General features: G+C 33.5%; 1 protein-coding gene across 2 annotated transcripts; it reads right to left on the bottom strand.

Annotated features, from left to right (window-relative positions):
- Nucleotides 1-7,793: 7,793 nt before the first annotated feature.
- On the bottom strand, nucleotides 7,794-20,982 carry LOC145269535 (uncharacterized). 2 transcript variants are annotated; one of them, XM_080125293.1, is made up of 3 exons: nucleotides 20,921-20,982; nucleotides 18,270-18,333; nucleotides 7,794-11,893 (listed from the first exon to the last, which is right to left on the bottom strand). In XM_080125293.1, the coding sequence occupies exon 3, from the start codon at nucleotides 9,684-9,686 to the stop codon at nucleotides 8,697-8,699; it is 990 nt and encodes a 329-aa protein (XP_079981419.1). In that variant the 5' UTR covers nucleotides 9,687-11,893; nucleotides 18,270-18,333; nucleotides 20,921-20,982; the 3' UTR covers nucleotides 7,794-8,696. The 2 variants fall into 2 exon arrangements, with proteins under 2 accessions (XP_079981419.1, XP_079981420.1); XM_080125294.1 differs by having other exon boundaries at nucleotides 18,256-18,333; nucleotides 20,921-20,975.
- Between the last annotated feature and the right edge of the window lie 1,259 nt (nucleotides 20,983-22,241).

A 22,241-nucleotide genomic window follows, 5' to 3' on the forward strand; every position in this document is an offset into this window, starting at 1 on the left:
GCGATGCCTGGCTTCATTGGTTGGGGGACCATTGCCAGAATATTGGTTAACGTGCGCATTAATCTCTGGACTACAACACCATGCTAAACATCTACTACATGCCTCATCCAGCATGAAAACAATGAGTGCAGAACAACTGTTGACTCAAACGCAAGCTGTCATGACTGACAACAAAGGCCCCACAGAATTCACAATTGTCTCCATAAGACAGCCACCTTCAGAATCAAAGATACATAATGATGGTAGAAAATTTGTGTGTTAGAGGTGTGGAGGTTCAAACAACATTGCAAAGGACTGCTGACAGAATCGTCAAGAGAGGCCGGATAGTCAAATGTGCGAGGTTCTTTGTACGATACAATCAGTTTTGGTTGGGATGGACATATAGCATCGCAATGCCAGGAGAATGCCGGAGGAGAGGAGGCATTAACATTAGTTTCCTCTCCAAACAACTGAAAACAAATAAACTCCCCTCCATGAAAGTACATGTAGATAGACAAAAGAGCATGGCATTGATCTATTCTGGGTGCTCCCAAACACTGGTGAGTAAGCTGTGTCTCAGTAGGAGTCCTAACGGCTGAGGGAAAGATATTGACTTGCCAAGGATATGGCAGAATAAAGGTGGAGGTTGGCCAAGCTTTAGTTGTAGAGCTTCAACTTAGTGTTGGGGATTGATGAGATCCGAGCCAAGTACGTCCAAGGATGGAATACTGCTGCCATATCTGGGCAGGAGCTGCTAAAAACAGCCTATCCTGCCTTGACAGAGTACAAAATAGACTTTGTGGCTTAGTGGGGCATGCCCTTTTCTCTACCCTGCAACCTCTCTCCCACAGAAGAAACGTTGCGAGCCTATCCTTGTTTTATCGTTATTTCCATGCTAGGTGCTCGTCTGAATTCCAATCTCTGGTCCCCCCTCGCCAATCTTTCACAAAAATCACCCGTCTAGCTGAATCCACTGTGAAAAATTTCCCCCACTCTATATCTGTGCCTAAATCAAAATGCGGATTCCATGAACAAAGCTTCTTTCTAAGAACTGCACGCCTGTGGAACTCTGTTCCGTCTGCCTGCTTCCCACCTGACTACAACTTGGATGTCTTCAAGTTCAACGTTAACAAATTCCTAATGAACCGCCCCCTTAAGTAAATGCTTCATCAAATCTCCACACTAACGTAATGTACTTGCAATAACCCTTATCCCTGAGTGGCTTCCGGGCCTTGATAAGTGGTGATCACTGTGTAAAAAAAAAAAGATCAAGGAACTTGGTGGCGTATATTTAATGAAATCAGATGTGCTGCCATCTTGATCAATGAATCAGATTTTATTTTTGATTAACAAGTTGCAAGAATATGCAGTACCTTCTCTCTTATGCCAGAGATGCTTATGAGAATGAGCTTCTACAGTAACAGTGGAATGGATTGCTGTTGCCATATCCAGAAGAGGAACCTTGCCTACCCAAGAGTCTAATTCCCTTAATGGTGATCGTGCAGAAGCAAAAGGTGCATCCGGTGCGCCTGACTACTGCAAATTGAACGGTTTTGTGGATGATTTTACTGTAAATGCAGAAACTAAAAGAGTGGCGGTGACAAGGAGCCAATGTGTCATTTCTGGATCTGCAAAATGCATATCTTCAAATCCATGGCAGAAAGGCACTATGGCCGTTCAAACAGTGATTTTTAGGGGCTGCCACTTCTGTCACACATGATTGGGATTTGGGCAGAATGTGGCATTACATATCATGAAGTCCATTATAGATGTTATCGTATATCAAGACCATATGATCAAAAGTGCAATATCAATTTATGTTGATGACATTTACAATGATGAATGCATAGTTTCTAAATTGCGTATGCAACATCATTTTTTAGACTATGTTTGGTTTCCAAGGATCCAGTTTGACTGAGAAATGGAGCCAAGTTTGGGATAAAGATGGTATTCTGCAATGGAAATGAACGGGTTAAATCTTAGAAATTTCTGATGGATTGACCCATCGACGTGTATTTTCTTTCTGCATTAAACTTTTAGGTCACTTTCATGTGTCTGTGTGTGTGTGTGTAAATGGCTCAAGGTGGCAGTTGCATTCATCAAGTGTCTGACAACTGCAGTAACAAAGGGCTGGGATGATAGGATCAAAACCCCTTCTCTCTGTTACATATTAGCAGAGACTCAGAGCAGAGTAGAAGAAGCAGATCCCATTAGAGAAAACTGGTGTATGGACAGTAAAGAAACTACAGTCTGGGTGAATGCAAAGTGCATAGCTATGTGTTAGGACAATACAAAAGTATAATGCAAGGGGAATAATTCTTTACTTCTTTGGGCAAAGTTGTCTCCCCAAACAAGTGAAAACAAATAAACTCCCCTCCATGAAAGTACATGTAGATAGACAAAAGAGCATGGCATTGATCTATTCTGGGTGCTCCCAAACACTGGTGAGTAAGCTGTGTCTCAGCATCGCAATGCCAGGAGAATGCCGGAGGAGAGGAGGCATTAACATTAGTTTCCTCCCCAAACACCTGAAAACAAATAAACTCCCCTCCATGAAAGTACATGTAGAGAGACAAGAGAGCATATTGATCTATTCTGGGTGACCAAGATTTTTAAATTCTTGCGATTGCTCGCAAGATCAACAACTGGAAAGAGAAAGCGGAGAGAAAACAGAGTGAGTTTAAAAATGGAGAGAAATGAGCATCATTCCGTTTCGTTCCTGTTATCATATTATTGTATTATGTTTAAATTGTTGTTATGTGTGTGTGTCTTCATAATAAACGTATATCGTTATGTAACAGAGAGTGATTTTCTTATTTGTTCATATGATGCAAACATACTCAGGTGAAGACTGGGCACCCTGCGGTAAGATATTTTTTATGTTATATTCATCCTTACTCATTTCCCTATTTAACAGTATGGAAGTGGCATTGGAAGCAAAGGAACTACAATCTGGGTGAATGCAAAGTGCATAGCTATGTGTTAGGACAATAAAAAAGTATAATGCAAGGGGAATAATTCCTGTTATCATACTTGTATTATGTTTAAATTGTTGTTATGTGTGTGTGTCTTCATAATAAACATATATCGTTATGTAACAGAGAGTGATTTTCTTATTTGTTCATAATTTTTCTATTCTTTCATGATGTGCTGCAAACATGCCCAGGTGAAGGCTGGACACCCTGCGGTAAGATATTTTATGTTATATTCATCCTTACATATCTCCCTATTTAACAGTATGGAAGTCGCATTGGAAGCAAATGGGATTGTCAATGAGGATGCGCGTTAGCTATATCCAATTAATGATGCTCAGCACATCAATCTAGCTGAGCTTGACACGACACTTAAAGGAGTTAATTTAGCACTTCAGCGGGAGGTGAGAGTTTTACATAAAGTCACTGATTCGGCGTGTATGTACTATTGTATTTCTGACACTTTAACTGGAAAGGCACATGTGATCAAGAGTGCAGCTAGCAAGATGATAGTCAGGTGCAGGTTAAGAAGATTACAATTGCTGACAGAAGAATATTGATTGACAATAAACGTGAAACTCTTGAAGTTCTATCAGAACCATGCAGATAGTCTCATCAGAGTGCCACATGGGTGGATGGATCTGCTTAAAGAAGGAAAAGAACTGATGCTCGGGGGTTATGCAATGGTAGGAAGATGACCAGACAAGGATTACTGACATCTATCAAAATAGGCATTCGGCTGTGAAGCAGACCTTATAGTTTTCCAAGTCGGTTGACCCATAAGTGCCCAAACGAATTGTTAAATAAGTTGTAAAACCTGTGAATTAATAGATCTCGTATCTGTTCGCTGGGAAAAAGAAAAACACCACATGAAGAGTAACTGGAATAGGTTGGCGATGGATATAACTGACCACGATAGTGAGAATTTTTTTAAAGTATAATCGATTGTGATCGCTCTCGATTTGCAAGATGGTAACCAAGCTCCAACAAGATGTGATCACTGTTATCCGTCAGTTGAAGAATGTTTTCTTTGAGTAAGGCCTGCTGATGGAAATGCTGATCAACAGCGACACTGCATTCATTAGTAAAGACTTTGGTGAATCTGCCTTGACAGAGTACAAAATAGACTTCGTGGCTTAGTGGGGGATGCCCTTTTCTCTACCCTGCAACCTCTCTCCCACAGAAGAGACGTTGCGAGCCTATCCTTGTTTTATCGTTATTTCCATGGCAGGTGCTCGTCTGAACTCCAATCTCTGGTCCCCCCTCGCCAATCTTTCACGAAAAACACCCGTCTAGCTGAATCCACTGTGAAAAATTTCCCCCACTCTATATCTGTGCCTAAATCAAAACGCGGATTCCATGAACAAAGCTTCTTTCTTAGAACTGCACGCTTGTGGAACTCTGTTCCGTCTGCCTGCTTCCCACTGGACTACAACTTGGATGTCTTCAAGTCCAATGTTAACAAATTCCTAATGAACCGCCCCCTTAAGTAAACACTTCTTCAAATCTACACACTAACGTAATGTCCTTGCAATAACCCTTATCCCTGAGTGGCTTCCGGGCCTTGATAAGTGGTGATCACTGTATAAAAAAAAAAATTAGGATGTGCATTTGTGATTCCGCTGTGGCTACTCGCTGAGTGGAAACAGAATTGTAGAACGATGTCGTAGGACCATTAAGGCCATCACAGCCAGAAAGAATTGTACAATATTGGAAATGGTATACTGGCACAACATCACCCCAAAGGATAATGTTTCACCTTGCACTATACCGGCTGACACACTATGTAGATATAATGTCTATATAAAAGGTGTTGAAGATAAATTAGAACTGAACAGGGAAGTATAAAATGAGACGTCGTTTGGGTTAAAAAGCCATGTGGCAGATGTACAACAAAATATAGAACTGGTTGTGTTACTGAACTGAATAGCATATAATTCCTGAAAATTGATGGGGTGCCTCATCACATTAAAGACCTCTGGCGAGTAATAGAGATGCAATAATTATCGAGTAATAAAGATGATTCTGGGGGTAGTGAGTGTTTAATCTATCTGAATTCAAAACTGCTGGATCAATATCCAATATTTCAATGCCAGTAGCCTCCCAGCTGGTAAATTTTCTATTGAAACTCAGACTGCAGTGTGATGATGAAGATTCCAACAAAGATAGATATTACTCCCATGCCCAGATTGTGATCATGAGATCAGCTGGGAGTGTAGAGAAAATCGTAACTTCCCTGAATAGCCGGTTGTGTACTTTGTATAGTCTGGTCAATTGAAAAAAAAAAAAAAAAAAAAAATGGTGACTTGCAGTTACTTTTGTGCTTGAAAGATCATGTGTGAGTAAGACAGACTCTCGCCATTTGGTAGTAGGGGGAGGTTAAAAAGTGGTAGTAGGGGAAGGTTAAAAAGTGGTAGTAGGGGGAGGTTAAAAAGTGGTAGTAGGGGGAGGTTAAAAAAGTGGTAGTAGGGGGAGGTTAAAAAGTGGTAGTAGGGGGAGGTTAAAAAGTGGTAGTAGGGGGAGGTTAAAAAAGTGGTAGTAGGGGGAGGTTAAAAAGTGGTAGTAGGGGGAGGTTAAAAAAGAGAGAACAGGAGGTTGACTTAAAGGAGACAGATTGTTTAAGTTAATTAGAAAAACTGTGGACTGCAAGGACACACAACTTTATTGAAACAACTTTCAAACTAGATTTATTTATTTAATCTGACGAAGGCCAAAGGAATAATCGGCCGAAACGTCGTGAAAAAAAACAGAAGATGAGGATAATAGTCCCCCCCCCCAAAAAAAAAGAAGAGTTATCCCATTTAATATTTCAAATGTTGTTCTTAAACCATACAAAAATAACCCTTCTAAAAAAAGTTTTTTTTTATAATTTGTATATTTTATTTTCTGAAAAAAAAAAAAAAATGGTCCTTATTCAGATTGACACTTATAGGGATAAACAAAAATGAAGAAAAACAAACAAACTTTAATTTTGTACCTACTTGCCATGAAATGAAGATGGTATGTTCCAAAAATCACAAAACCTGATTAAGTAGTTTGTTTTTATGATAAACAAATTTGCCAATTTTATTTTTTATTTTTCCAATAGGTGAAAGAAGAGGCCATGTTTCTCCAGAGAAGACAATAAAGGAAAGTAATCAGTGATTATTTTGACAGTTACCGTGTGCATTGGTTTTGTCTGCGTTTTGTCCACCGATTCGTAGTTGAATAAACACCCATAAAATAATACACAATTAAAATAAAGCTATTAAGAATAACGAAATTGAATTTACCAAAATGCATTTTGATTCTTCATAAACGATTCAGCAATGCTAATCTTTTTAAAATAGTTCTGAAACAAAAAAAAAGGAATAAATGAATTACTTTGTGTTGACATCTGTACTGAATTTGAAAGTATTTAAACTGACGAATACAAAATATTTCTAGCTTTAAATTATCAAATTCCCGTGTATCAAACAATAAAAGGACTTTTGATAATCATCCACGTTTGAATTAATCAAATGAAAGTTATTTTGTTTTGCCTACAAATGATTGCGACCTATTTGCATCCAAAAAATTTAATACTTAAGAAAAATTGGATGAAGTAAAGAATAGATACCCTGTAGCAGACGACGACGCCTGGCGGTGCCAGGCGCACAATTCAACTAACACCGGTGATTCGACCTTGACATTGGCACAAGCACATGGCGTCGGTTGTTTTTAAACACGTCAAATAGCAAACATGTTCGAATATTCACCAGCATTTTTTACAAAATATATTTACAAAACCTTTGAAGATTTAAAAGAACAAGTATATATTTACAAACATTTTAAGATAATTCAATATTTATTCTTTAAAACATTAACTTCAGCGACAATTAATATATTTTCAAAATAATATTTTTAAATATTACATTTTTACGGATATTCGCGAGCAAGATTTTTTTAAAAATAAAAAATATTTCAATAAATGGGTGTCTTTCTGAGTGCGTGTTTAATATATTTACAGAACTTTTTAATAACTATTTTATTCTTTTTATCAAACAAAAATAGAACTTTTATAATGACATATATATTACGGACTGTTTCGAAATTTTTAAATTAAAGTTAGTTTTATTTTACTTTTTTTGTTTCTGGTAATGTGTTGCTGATTCATCATTTGGGCTAGGACAACAGTATATTCTTTTCATTGTATTGGCTCTCGAGTGTGTATCTGTTGATATCTTATATGCTTTTATATAAAGTGATGTGGTTCTCGGTTATTAACTCTCTGTGTCAGATATATAATCGAAAGTCAAAACAACAATAACAATATTCTGTTGTCATAGCCCTATTCATCATATACCATCGCAGTATTTTCCAGTATGACACCCCTAAACTTTTTTAGCAAACTTTTTGATTGTTTGTTTGCATAGATATTCATAATGGTCCATCACCATTTCTATTCTCATATCTGTTAAGCTTTTGATGTACTACCCCATGTTTACTATGGGGGCTCGATATGCATGGGTAATTTTAGTGAAGCCTACAGCCCTTCTTTTTGTGATAGGTATATCTTGTCCATACATTGGTTTCAGTGCATTATTTTATGTAAGCTTAACAGTTTCCAGGTCTTTATATCTAGCCTATTGAGATTGCATTGAGGTCAGTTAATAATACTGAAACCATATGAGTGGCTAGGAATTGCAAGCTGGTTTATGGCAGTAATTTTGTTTGGGGGGCTTAATTCGGGCTAGATCTTTTTAAGGAATACTATGTACTCTTGTTTCATATTATGTCTCATTTTTTTCATGCTTCACATTTTCCTCTATAACAAGGGATTTGTATGTGGCATCCTCTCCTAGATTTCCAACAAAGCCATCATTGAACCAAAGATGTATTAATGCTTTTATTGTGCATTTTTCATATTTGTCAAAGCTAAAATCCAGTTCTTTCAGGCTTGTTCCATATTTCAATGTCTAGCTTAAAGGCCTTGTCTTTTATGCATCTACCTATCTATGTCTTTCTCATCAAATACTGTCACCTTTCCATTTGATGTTATCAGTGGTGGTTCATGTTCACTGTTGCTTGATGATCTGTCAAGCTCCATCTTTCCACAGATCTTCTAATGAAGATATTTACATACTTTTTTGTGGCAATGTAAAGGCCATATGCTAATAGAATTTAACATCCAGACAGTAGGTGGCTCAGGCTCTCAATTGTTAAATGACAAGACTGGTACTGACAATTGCTTGTACGCCAGCCATTTTAAAAATTTATTTGTGAGTAAACCCTGATCTTAACTGGCTACAATAAGTCATTCCTCATCAAATAGAAGTTTCCCACATTGGAATGAAGCATCCATATATATATATATATATATATATATATATATATATATATATAGGGATGCTTCATTTCATTGTGTGCAATATATATATATATATATATATATATATATACTTCTGGTTAAGCCCCTCAATTTCTGTTTTTCTTTCTTTTGTTTCTTTCAATCTGTGTTGCTGATTCATTATATACCATTGGCATTATTTTCCAGTATGGCGCCTTAAAGTTTTTAGCAAACTTTTTTATTGATGTTTGTTAAGGTATCTATTCTTGTTCTACGGTATGTCTCATTTTTTTTCATGCTCCACAGTTACAGTTTCCGTTATACTAAGGTATTTGTACATACCATCCTCTTCTAGGTCTTCAATAAGGTCGTAATTGAACTGAAACTGTTTAGATGTTGTTTTTTATACTTTTTTGATTGTGCATTTGGCACATTTGCTAAACTCCATGGATTAAGATATGTCTGTTTAAACTACGTTTCTCCGAAAATGATTTGCAACATATTTCACAAGAATATGGCTTTTCTCCAGTGTGTAATCTTATATGATGTTTTAAGGTTGACTTCCTTGTAAAAAACCTCTCACACACTTCACAAGAATATGGTTTCTCTCCAGTGTGTGTTTGAATATGTCGCTTTAAATCATTTCCAAGAGAAAACGACTTACCACATATCTCACAAGCATGTTCTTTCTCTTTAGTTTGTATTTTTGAGTCAAACTCCATTGTATGCATTTCAATGTGTTTTCTCATGTCTGAGGTTCTTGTAAAAGAAGCCTTACAAGTTTCACAAGAATATGGCTTCTCCCCAGTATGCGTCTGTACATGTCGTTTTAAGTTCTCTCTTTCTGAAAAAGATTTACCACACACTTCACATGAATATGGCTTTTCTCCTGTGTGTATTCGAATATGCGCCTTTAAATTCTGCCGTTGCGAAAATGACTTATGACATATTTCACAGGTATGTGGTTTCTCTCCTGTATGTGTTAAGATATGTTCTTTTAAAATGTGACTTTGCGAAAATGATTTACCACAAATTTCACAAGAATGCGGCTTCTCTACTGCATGCGTTTTGCTGTGTCGGTTCAAATCCTGCTTTATTGAATACGCTTTAGAACAGATTTCACAAGCATATGGCTTCTCCCCCTTGTGTGATTGTACGTGTCGTTGTAAATCCAGTTTGGCTGCAAATGATTTATAGCATAGTTCACAAGTGTGCGGTTTCACTCCTGTGTGTATTTGGCTATGTCGTTTCAAATGTGGTTTTACTGAAAATGATTTGCCACATGTCTCACAAGTATATGGTTTCTCTCCTGTATGTGTTCGCATATGAAGCTTTAATTGGTCTCGTTGCATGAATGTTCTCCCGCATGTTTCACAGGAAAATCTTTTCTCAATCTGTAAATTTTTGTCAGATTTCGACTTTGACATTTTCTGTGCTAGTAAATGGAATCAGACTTCAAACAGAGGTTTTATATATTTTTATGCAAATTTCATTTTGTTTTTTAAGCAATTTTAATTGTTGGTAAATTTCAAAGATAAGCAGTCTGAGGAAAGAAGTATTAGAAATAAAAGAGATTAGTTTTTCGATATTTGAAGATTTCTACATTAAAAGGGTAGGATTTTGCTGATTGGCAGTTTGATAGTAGTTTAGATATGATTTACTTTACATCTTTTACAAGAATTAATCTTTGTGTTTCATATTCCTGGCACAACAGATCAAGGCATTGAGTAACTATCAGTTCTGAATGATAGTCTTCTGCAGGTTAAATGTCCAATCTTTACTACAGGCAATAAAAAATAAGAAAAATTTACACTTCCGACTGATGGAACAAAAAATCTACTCCCAGTGATTAAATAAACGGTTCAGCTCCAAATTCAATTTAGGTTACCGAGTTTTACATAAAGGTATCTGCGTTTGAAAAGATGCACTTAAAGATATATTTATTTCATTTTGTTTTCTAATTGTCAGTAATGTAACAGCTGACGATGTGACATCACAGCAGAGACAAAAAAAAAAACATGTATTCAGAGAAGCAGGTATTTGAGATGTAGAGGATTCAAGATGTGTTTAAGACAAAAGAGAGACAAAAAGGATGCGTTCAAGACAGAACTGAGTGGAAAAGGACGTGTTTGGAATACATGAGTGTGGAAAAGGGCGTGTTTGGGACACAAATGTTAGAAAAAAGTGCGTTTGAGATATAATTGAGACAAGTGAGGGTGTATCACAGAGAGGCAAAACGTCACACTCAGCCAGAAACAGTGACATTAAATGTTTAATTAGCTTAGAAAAAATGCACTGTTGGAAATCACAATATAAATGTTTTGTTAAAAAAAACATGTGCCTTGTATTTTGTTCTTCCTTCTGTTTCCTTGGATCCGCTAAAAATTTATGACAATATTAAAAAAAGAGGTAACACTGTAACAGTTATAGCTTGAATTAGTTGCATCTAATCAAAATCTTATAGAAGATTCACACTTTACACCCCAGCATTAATTGATAAGGTGCAATATAAGTTTTATAAAAATCAGATGCTTCAATACAATTACTTTTTTTATTAAATATTGCCACACACATTGAAATTTTATTATATATTGCCACACATATTGAAATTTTGAGACGAACCTCAGATGAGCAAATAAAGATTCTTTTATCACTGACTTTAAACTTGAATTAAATTAGTTTTCCAAATTACACTTTTCGATGATTAATATCTTCAAGTATCTTTTAAAACTGAATTAAAATTCACAGATTTCTCAAAATTTTAAATTTTGATGTTTCCAAACGAACAGAGGTTTCATATATTAATATGCAAATATATTTTTGTTTTTTTAAGTAATTCAGTATCTATTTACCAAGATTGTAATAGTTTGAATACAATGACTTTAATCAAAATTTTATCACCAGTATTTATATTTTTCAGACAGTGGTTGCCTCATGTGTGTGTTAGTGTTGTCTCCTGAAAGAGTGCAATATGAGTTTTATAAAATTTCAGACACCTATTTCAGACCAATTATTTTTCATATTATATTGCCACACATAAAAAGTTTGGGACTTTAAAATCAATGCCATCAAATATTTTAAAATTGAACTGTTAGCTTTTTTCAATCACAAATCATGCAATGTTTCATCCTTGATATTGTAGTAGAAGAGACATTCTCTTCTTGTAAGAAAATCAGACATCTCACACGCAGAGATTTCAGATATTATTGGATATGTAAATTATTTTATCAGCTCAGTTCCATTGCTATTTATCAAAATAACAGCTTGAATAAGTTGGGTTTAATTTAAATCTCATAGAAAATATTCACACTTCCAACAGTAAGGATGCTCTTCATAATTCATATCAGACAATAGTTGCCCTGCACTTACAAGATTTCTAGGTAAACATATGTATATATGTGTGCGTGCATGCGAGGATGCAATATGAGTTTGCTTAAATTTAAACACTGGCTCCTCCACAATAATTTCTTTTTTATCTATTGATATTATATAGGATTTAAATTTTGGTATGAACCAAAGATAAACAAATAAAGATTCTTTAATCACTAGCTTTGATATTGGATTGATTACACTTTTTGATGTTTTCCATTTTCCTATCCCTTCCAAAAGCAGTATCTGTTTGAAACTGGATTATCTGCAAATACAAGAGAAATAAAAACATCTGCCATTTAAAAAATGGTGATAAGATCATGCAGATTAGAAAATATGCAGTTTTATTTCATTGTTCTTCCTTTCATTGTGAAAAGTTATTATTTGATTGTTTTACGTATACTAATGAAACATTTTTTTAATATAAGTTTTAATAATTCATCACTGGATGCTGTGTGGATAGCTCATGTTTAAAAATACAATTCTTATACACACACACACACACACACACATATATATATATATATATATATATATATATATATACACTAGCAGTTCAGCCCGACTCTGTTTGGGCCCTATGTACCATTCATAGCTTTATTTGCATCTATATATATATATATATATATATATATATTACAAAGTTTGACTCATGTCCAGGTAACCTACATCTAAAATTTCAAGTGTTTAGACTCAAACTTGGCGGAAGAGTTTGGTAGAGTCTGCAAAGGCCAACTCTTTCAACTTTGACCTCTTGGCAGCCAGATTTTCGACCAAAAACGGATCAAAAAGCTTGCTGCATGTCTGAATACCCTTTATGTAAAATTTCAAATGTTTAGACCAAAAATTGGCTGAATAGTTTGCTAGAGACCACAAAGGTCAAATCATTTAAACTGTGACCACTTGGCAGTCAAATTTTCCGTTAAAAATAGATTAAAAAGCTTGCTCTATGTCTGAATACACTTTATGAAAAATTTCAAATGTTTAGACCACAAATTGGTTGAGTAATTTGGTAGAGACTGCGAGGTAAAATCTTTTAAAACTTTGACCCCAATTTTGACCCCCTTAACATTTATAGTTTTGGGCTCAAATCAAATTAAAAATCTTTGGTCCAATTCCAAGTAACCTACATCTAAAATTTGAAGTGTTTAGACTCAAAATTGGCGGAAGAGTTTGGTAGAGTTTTCAAAGGTCAAATCTTTGAACCTTTACCCTGTGACAACCAAATTTCTAGCCAAAAACGATTAAAAAGATTTTCCCAAATCTCAATACCCCTTATGTCAAATCTCGAGTCTGTAGACTGAAAGTTGACAGAGTAGTTTGGTAGGGAAATGTACATACACAGACAGACAATTTCAGTTATATATATATATATATGTGTATATATATATATATATATATATATATATATATATATATATATATATATAATCCTTAAAAGCATAATTTCAAAAATAAGCAAATCAACCACTTAAAAGTAGCACTTAAAAATGTTTATATAGACATTTAAATATATTGTTTCACATTGATGATCTCATGGGCTGGTGGATAGAACTGTCGACTATCAGCTAGAAGATTGTAGTTTCAGTTCCTAGCGTGGGATGGGTGGTAGTCTAGCTGTGCTGAAGAGCTGTAATACAACAAAATAGTCTTCAGACGATTATTAAACCCTCCACCTTCATGGGTAGAGCACTATCATAAATGATCTTTGCATTTTATTCTATCGAATAAGGAAAAAAGATTTAAATCTTCATATTCTTTATTGAATGATAAATTTATTGTAAAGTTTTCATTAACAGAATTCCAAACTTTTACTTCTATTATTCCTCTATCTCGTATATTGAGCTTTTTCATCTGGTTGGGATTGCCTTATAAATATTGATACTAATATTTATAAGGCACTTTAAATTTATATAAATCTGCAATCTGAAATTATTTCTTAAATGCTTCTAATATATATATTATACCAGTGAAATAAAATTTTTCCAATTTTGCTTTCAGATATAGATATTATCAACACAAAATTCTTTAAGGTAGCTTGATAATCAAATATAAGAGGTTTATACATTCTTATAATATACCACGTCACCAGCAATAGACACACATTTATGCTAATTCACAAATATGTTTCAATTTTATTAACGAGCCAATATTGAATACAGGGCATCTGAAAAATGTACTCACGCATAGAAATCATACAAGAATACAATCAAATAGTTCAGAAGGACAAAACAATTGTAATGGCCTGGATGTCAAGCCATGTTGGCATCCCAGGAAACGAAAGGCTTGATAGACTGGCTAGAGAAGCCACAAGACACCAAACCATAAAAAATTAAAATTTCACAAACAAACCTAAAAAGAAAAATTAACGAACATATGAAAAATAAATGGCAACAAGAGTGGAATAGATGCACAAAAAACAAACTGCATGAACATCAGCCTAGAATCCAAAATAAAAAAACAAAAAAGGCTTGGAAGGAAAAAGGGAGAAGATTGCACTAAACCAAATACAGTAAACGACCAAGTTCTCTCCAATTCTCTCTCCTCTGATCTTGAGCATGTAGTACAATGGGGAAAGGAGTGGCTGGTTACTTTTAATGCATCTAAAACCAAGCTTCTCTCTTTACATCATCAACATTCTGATCCACATATGGCATCAATTGAAATGAATGGCTTTCGTCTTCAGGAGGCCTCAAGTTTTGACAAGCTTCTGGGCTTGACCATTACTCCTGATCTTAAATGGAACATGTACATCAAATCTGTTGCCAAGGCCGCTGGAAAAATGATGGAATCTTTCTATCGATCCAGTAGATATCTCACTGCTGATGCAATTCTCTATCTATATAAGAGCCAGGTACGTCCAAGGATGGAATACTGTTGCCACATCTGGGCAGGAGCTGCTAGAAAGGACTTGTCCTGCCTTGATAGAGTTCAAAATAGACTTCGTAGCCTCGTAGGAGATGTCCTTTTCTCTTCCTTGCAACCTCTATCTCACAGAAGAGATGTTGCGAGTTTGTCTCTGATGTATCGTTATTTTCATGGAAAGTGTTTGACTGAGCTTCAATCTATGGTCCCCCCTCGCCAAACTTTCACAAGAAACACTCGTCTAGCTGTAAACACTATCAATAATTCCCCCCACTCTTTATCTGTGCCTAAACCTAAACGAAGATTCCATGAACAAAGCTTTTTTATTAGAACTGCACGCCTGTGGAATTGTCTTCCGTTTTCCTGCTTTCCGGCTGACTACAATATGGTTGTCTTCAAGTCTAACGTAAATAAGTTCTTGATGAGCCGTTCCATATAAGTTATCAAATTTAACAAATTTTCATTACTAATGATTATTATATTGTCCAATTTCTACTGTACACTCTTTAACCCTTATCCTTGAGTGGCCTCTTGGCCTTGATAATGAGTTGATACCTATGAAAAAAAAAAAAAAAGAAAAAGTCCAATGTGAACAAGTTCTAATTGAATCGTCCCCCTAATAATCCAAGTTACAAAATTCCCACTGTTTACTATGCTAAAATCACAATGACTAATGTATACCTATTAACCCTTATCCTCGAGTGGCCTCTGGGCCTTGATAAGTGGTGACACCCTTGTAAAAAAAAAAAAAAAAAAAATATATATGAATTGGACACAAAAAACTAACCCATTCTGACTGAATCAAAGCAGAGGAAGCTCTATACTGCACACTCTGCATCCACAAATAACAATAAAACATTTACTGACAGAGTGTAGAAGATATAAACACATTCAGAAGAAATATTTCAGAACAGAAAGTATTGGAAAAGTATTCCAGGAAGTGGAGCCTTAACACATTTTAAAATACTTAAAAAGAAATAAATTTATTTAAACTCTTGTAAAATAATCTAGTAACAGTCTATTCTAGGAGAACAAACTCTTCAAATTTGAAAACAACCTTTTCGGAAAATTTAAAGCATCTTGTTTCGGAAGATAAACTTTTTAAGAAATTTTAAACTCCCTATGTCAATAAACCTTTTCTTGGCATTAAATGACCCCTATAGGTTGAAATGCCTTTAAGCAAACACACTCATTCACACTTTAATTGATATCAGCGTTATCTGGGCAATTATGATCAGAAATATATATATTATTCCTTAATTGGCATTCATTTTTGAGATGAACATTATATATATTAATTTATTTTTTTTTCGGACTATTAGTCTCATCTTTATTAGTTGTTGTTTTTCATCTTTTATTGGTTTGTTTATTCACAACGTTTCGGCCAACTATTCCTCTGTTTTATAATATATATGATCAGAAACTTCAAAACTTGAAAACATGATTCTTTAATTACATTTGTCTTTCATATTCATAGCTGATGTTGAATAAGAAAGGTTGAGTGAAGCCAAACACAATAATCCAGAATGAATCAGGAAAAGAAAACAATAATTCATCCTGGTTATTGAAATTATTATGTGCAATCAAGCATAAAAGAAGAATCAATAGTTAAAAACGTCACAGCGAATTAGGAACTAAAGAGTTAAATGGAATTGAAGCCAGCTGTTTGTTTCTGGAAACAACAAAAAACTGAATTCCAGTGCACGCCATCAGCGAACCAAATCATCTACTCCCACTTTGCCATTGCCAACACAAAAATTCCCAATAAAACTAATTTATAAAAGGCAAAAGTGGTGCACGCATTTTTTTATGTCCGCAAAAGGAGGTTTTGAGGGGATTTTCGAGAGGGTTACTATTTTGGAGAACTTTTTATATCCTCCCTAGATTATAATATCTACGATTTGCAAACGGATGCCGTCTCTACATTTATTTTGATTAACTTTTATAAAATTCCCGCTATTCTGTCCTTTCACATGTTTGTTTCTCTTTTTTTGTATAAATAAAGCGAAACCAATCAGAGCAAAGTAGGTCACCTTGCTTTCTGACTGGGACCTCCAGAAAGGCAATTAGCTTTGATCAATGTTGGGAAAAACCTTTCATATCAAACAATTGCTATTCATTTGGAGAGCTCCCCTTTTTTTTGGGGGGGGAGGTTCCCCAACATATGAGGAAGAAAAATATGGCAGAAATTAGCCTGCAGCCAACTTTCGTTTCTGCATCTGCGTGATTCTTAACTTATTCACTTCAAGTCAACTTTTTAATCGTTAAATTTGAATGCTTTTTCACTTCCTCCCGCATCTTAGCGCAGCGGTAAGATCTCAACTTTTCTTTCACTTTCTTTTCCGCCTTCGCGTCACGGGTTCGAGCCTGCCTGCCTACTAACACATTTATTTTTTTCAAACACCCGGACAACACCAGGCACCCCTGCTAGTATTTTTTTTATAACTGAAGTGTTATCATTTTTCTGAGTATAATATAACACAGTTACCAGTACATGAGGATGTGCAATGTCTTGTGTATTTTTTAGGAATTAAAAATAAATGTGTAAACAAATAAGGCGGTGAAAAAAATGTAAAATTTTTAGATTTTTAATGAGAGCAGAGTATAAGGCATAGATATACTTAAAAAATAAAAATAGAAGAATGTGATATATCTGAAAATGAAGTTTTTATTTTTCTAAAATTGCGTGCTATTCAAATAGGTGTTTAGAAATAGTTTCGAAACAGAAACTGTGTGTTACGTTTCTGATTTTTTGAGATGAGGATTGGTTTTTCATATAATTTAAATTCTTTGGACTACTTTTCTCATCTTGAATGTCATTTACACAACATTTTGGTTGATGTAACCTTAGCCCTTCTTCAGGAGGATCTTGTTGAACTCAGGGATTTTTCTGCTGGACTTGGGAATCTTGATGGAAGTAATATATATATAGTAATAATAATTAGCAATAAATAGTGATATTTGCAACTAGAAACAAAATAGGTTTAAGGCTTCAAAAATTCAAACCAGAACTGTACATAGGGGAAAAAAAACAATTGTAAGGTTGAAGGTTCAATTCTCAGTGAAAAATACAATTGCAAATTACTTAGGACCTTTATCCAGTTGTTGCTGACGCAACGAGAGCATGCTATCCCATGATGTAAATAAAGGGTTCCGTTAGAAATTCCATCCAAATTCCCCAGTTTGATGGGAACATTCCTGAATTCGAAAAGATAATCCTAGTGAAAGTTGAAGGTTATACTGACAGAAACAATCTGAAAATGACACTCAAAATGAGAATGAGAGTCTGAAGAATCCAAATATGGAAACCGGGTGTTTAATCAAAATAACTCAATTCAAAAAATTGTATTCCAGCTAAAAGCAGTGTTATCCATGCAATTGTTACACTGAAATTAGAAACATTACGAAAAATAATGAAAACAAAAAAAAATATTTGATTATCTTCACGTTTAGCATCCCCATATTGACAAATGTTTTCAAAAGACGTCTTATGGTCCTGCCGACTGGACGTAAAAAAAAAAAAGTATTTATTTGAACTTTTATAAAAAATAGTTTATGTAACAAGTTTTTTTTTTCTTTTTTCTTTAAATCAAACATCCTAAAGAAAAAAAAAAAAGAAGAATAAACGTGTGGACATATTTTTTTATTTATCCAGTCCACAGGACCACAGAAGGCCTTTTGAAAGCTTTTGTCAACACAGGAGAGCTGCTCTTGGAGAAAACCAATTATTTAATTATGAAAATAGCTTTCAAAATAACGTACCAAGGTATACTCACCTAATAACCAGATTAGTTGTCATGATCGGCAGGGGAGGTAACTGCATGAAATCAAGGGAGTTAACTGCAATAATAGCAGATCTCTGGATTACAAAAGTACATGTTTATTCATGAAATAATGTAGTAATATGTTACTAGTTTCGACATGGCATTTAAGAAGATAACATTTTTTGAAGTTGAAATTTAACTTTTTAATTTTTGCTATTATTCCGATCAAGGACCGACAACTAAAAAACAAACTAAAAAAAAAAACAGTTGACAGCTATATTTACTGCTAACTGTCCAGAAAATTGGGGCCTCATTTTATGTTAAATTCCCATGAGAAAGTGATCCTCCACTCTAAAATATAAAATATTTCGTTATTATCTTTTTTTTTTACAATCATTTTTTCAAGCCTGCACACAAAATTGCCTCCTAAAAGTAAAAGGTTTCTTTGTTTTTTTTTTGTTTTTCTTTAGAGTGGCAGTAGAAAGTTTTTTTTATTGAATGATAAAATATTAAATTACAATGTAAATTTTGGAAATAGTATAGTACATATTCAGAATTGCATTTTTGACAGCAATTAAAAATCAAGAAAATACAGAAAAGTCTGTATGATGTACGTACTCATTACAGGACAGAGATGTGGATTTGTATTACTGTACACATAGAGTCGAAAAAGTTGTCAAAAAACAAATATATAACAAATAAATGTTATCAAAGGCAAGATAAGTAACTTTTCTACCTAATTGGATATATTTTTAGTGTTTTTATTTAATGTAACATGTTATTCAGCTCGAAAAACATACAGTGTTTACGGATGTATTGGTAAGTTTAAAATGGCGCCCGACACTCTCTTTAACACGCTAAGTTTAGGGAAAAGGAGTCACAAAAAAAAAAAAAAAAAAAAACTAGACAAAATACTGTTGGAAATTCGCTCAATATATGTTACCGTGACATAGGCTGACATATATTCGGTGGGGTTTTAACAGTATTTTGTCTAGTTTTTAATTTTTAAAGTCTTTTCACAAACTTATGTATCAAAGAGAGAGTCAGGCGCCATTTTTAATTTTCCAATACATCGGTAAACACTGTCTGTTTATAGAGCTGAATGAACATGTTACATTAAATAAAAACACTAAAAATAATATACAGTTAAGCAGAAAAGTAACTTATCTTGCTTTTGATAACATTTATTTGTTATATATTTGTTTTTTGACAACGTTTTCAAATCTATGTGTACAGTAATACAAACCCCAAACATGTTATATTAAAAAAAAAAAATTTTTTAATGTAAATTGATCAAGCAGTGGTTTTTATTATTATTAAAAAAAAATAAACGATTCTTCTACAGTTTATCACCGAAAATGGATACGCCATTTTCTTTTGGGCACCTGTTGTTAAAATCTGTGCTAATGCAGAGAGTGATCTGCACTATTTTTAAAATCGTATTTCCACGTTTAATTAAAGTTTTTATGATATGTTTTTTTTATTCAATTGTAAGGTTAAAGTACAGAATAGGTACAAAACAACCTCCCCTCCCCATTGTTAAGAATGGCTTTTTAAAATAACAACATTATTTCAGCACGGATCACTCTCTGCATGAGTACCTTAAAATCAGAGGGAGAAATCAGTATTTTAAACTATGACTGAAGTAGAAAATAAATAACAAAAAAATTACAAAATTGTTTTATTAAAATTATATTTCCTTACGCAGATTTTTCAATAAATGTCTTTCCAATTATATTTTGATAAATTTTTATACAACAAATGTTTTGGTTTCAAATGGCGCTCGCCCACTTTAAAAAATTATGAGTATGTCATTTTCATTTTCTGTTTTTAATAATAAAAAGGTACTCATGCAGAGAGTGATCCATGCTGAAATAATAACGTTATTATTTAAAAAGCCATTCTTAACATGAGGAGGGGGCGGGTGTTTTGTACCTATTCTGTACTTGAACCTTACAATTGGATAAAAAAAACATATAATAAAACTTTAATTAAACGTGGAAATACGATCTAAAAAAAAATGGCGCGGATCATCACTCTGCATTAGCACCAATAAAAAAAAATATATTTCATGAAAAGCTTTCCTGTTTTCATTAATTAAATCGAAAAATTTCCAATTAAACAATTACGGATATATGTTCTTGCACTTTCTTTTTTTACTTTATTTCATAGTTCTTTAATATCTACTTTAATTTTTTCTTTGGCCATAGTTAAAAATACTGATTTCTCCCTCTGATTCCAATGACAAGTGCCCGAAAAAATGGCGTCTCCATTTTCGGCGATAAATTGTAGAAGTAAAAAAAAAAAAAAAATACGACCTATTCTGGTTTCGTCCGCCATGATAGCATTCTGATGAAATAAATAAGGTGGAGACAACTCAATTCGAAGTGTCGATGTCAAAATCTGCCTTACACTCAACCGAGTTTAGTAGTAAAATCGCTAAAAATCGTATACTTGGATTTCCATAGTTTAAAAAAACAAAACAAAACTATTTGACTAATTTACGTAATTTTTGAATATGACATCTTCGTTCCGTGACGATTTTCTGTATTTTCTTTTTCTTTTAATAAGTCTAATTCTGAATAAGTACCGAAATTATATCTCATTTGTGTATGAAGTCATAAAAGGAAGAACTAAAAAAAATTGAGTGTGTTAATACTTACACTTAGTTAACAAATCTAAATCTTGTTATTAGACAGGGTTTGCTACAAGGGAAATAACAAAGAATTACAATTCGTCTCCGGAAATAAATTTTTAATTATCTCCCCTTTTGTACTCACACACACACACACACACACTCTCTCTCTCTCTCTCTCTCAAATCTATTTTTAATAATAATTTATTAGTGACAGTCTCTAACAGTTGCGTTCCCAAAATTAAGAGGGTAGAAATGGATACAGTTGATGTAAATACGGAACAGAGTCACTAAGCATGAAACGAAATACGAAACCATATAGAAATATTTCATTTTTAAAAATTATCTTAATTTTAGCAATTCTGGCGTTATCATGAAACAATTAAAAAAAATAATACATTCTTAATTTTTACATTTCTTTAAACATATAGTTTTAATATATAAAATATATTCATGTAGAAATATATATTTTTTTAAAAATGAAATTTAATCTCTCTCTCTCTCTCTCTCTCTCTCCCATTTGTTTTTATTTTTAAATTTATTATTTTTTCTTTGTTTAATTTTATTTATTTATTTTCTTTAAAAAAAATTTGATTTTAGTCAGCTAACTTACTTCCTATTTTTCTGCGGAGCGCTACCGGAAGCGATGAAAAATCAAATCAGTCCCTTCACTTTTATTGTTCTTCGTTATTTCTATTGTGAAACGATTTATTGCAATATAATATAAGAAAAGGACATTATTGAAAACTAAAAGTATACAATTTTTTTTTTACCCAAATCATACAGATAAAAATAACATTATTAGTTTTTATTTGCTCTTTTAATAACAAAAGTATATATATATATAATTATTTAAAGTGTTATTTTGTTTTAAATTTTATAAAAAATAAATGGGTTTGTATTACTGTACACATAGATTCGAAAAGGTTGTCAAAAAACAAATATATAACAAATAAATGTTATCAAAGGCAAGATAAATTACTTTTCTACCAAACTGGATATAATTTTCGTGTTTTTATTCAATTTAACATATTTATTCAGCTCAAAAAGCATACAGCGTTTACCGATGTATTGGAAAATTCAAAAAGAGGTCGACTCTCTCTTTAACACGGTAAGTTCGGGAAAAGGTGTTATAAATAATAAACTAGACAAAATACTATTAAAAAACCACTGAATATATGTCAAGTTATGTCACGGTAACATATATTGAGCAAATTTCTAACAGTATTTTGTCTAGTTTATTATTTATTACACCTTTTTCCGAACTTACCGTGTTAAAGAGAGAGTCGGCCGCCATTTTAAATTTTCCAATACATCGGTAAACACTGTATGCTTTTCGAGCTGAATAA

The sequence above is a fragment of the Euprymna scolopes genome, chromosome 45 (genome assembly GCF_053919585.1).
Source record: "Euprymna scolopes isolate OS-2025 chromosome 45, ASM5391958v1, whole genome shotgun sequence".
In the NCBI taxonomy this organism is placed as follows: Eukaryota; Metazoa; Mollusca; class Cephalopoda; order Sepiida; family Sepiolidae; genus Euprymna; species Euprymna scolopes.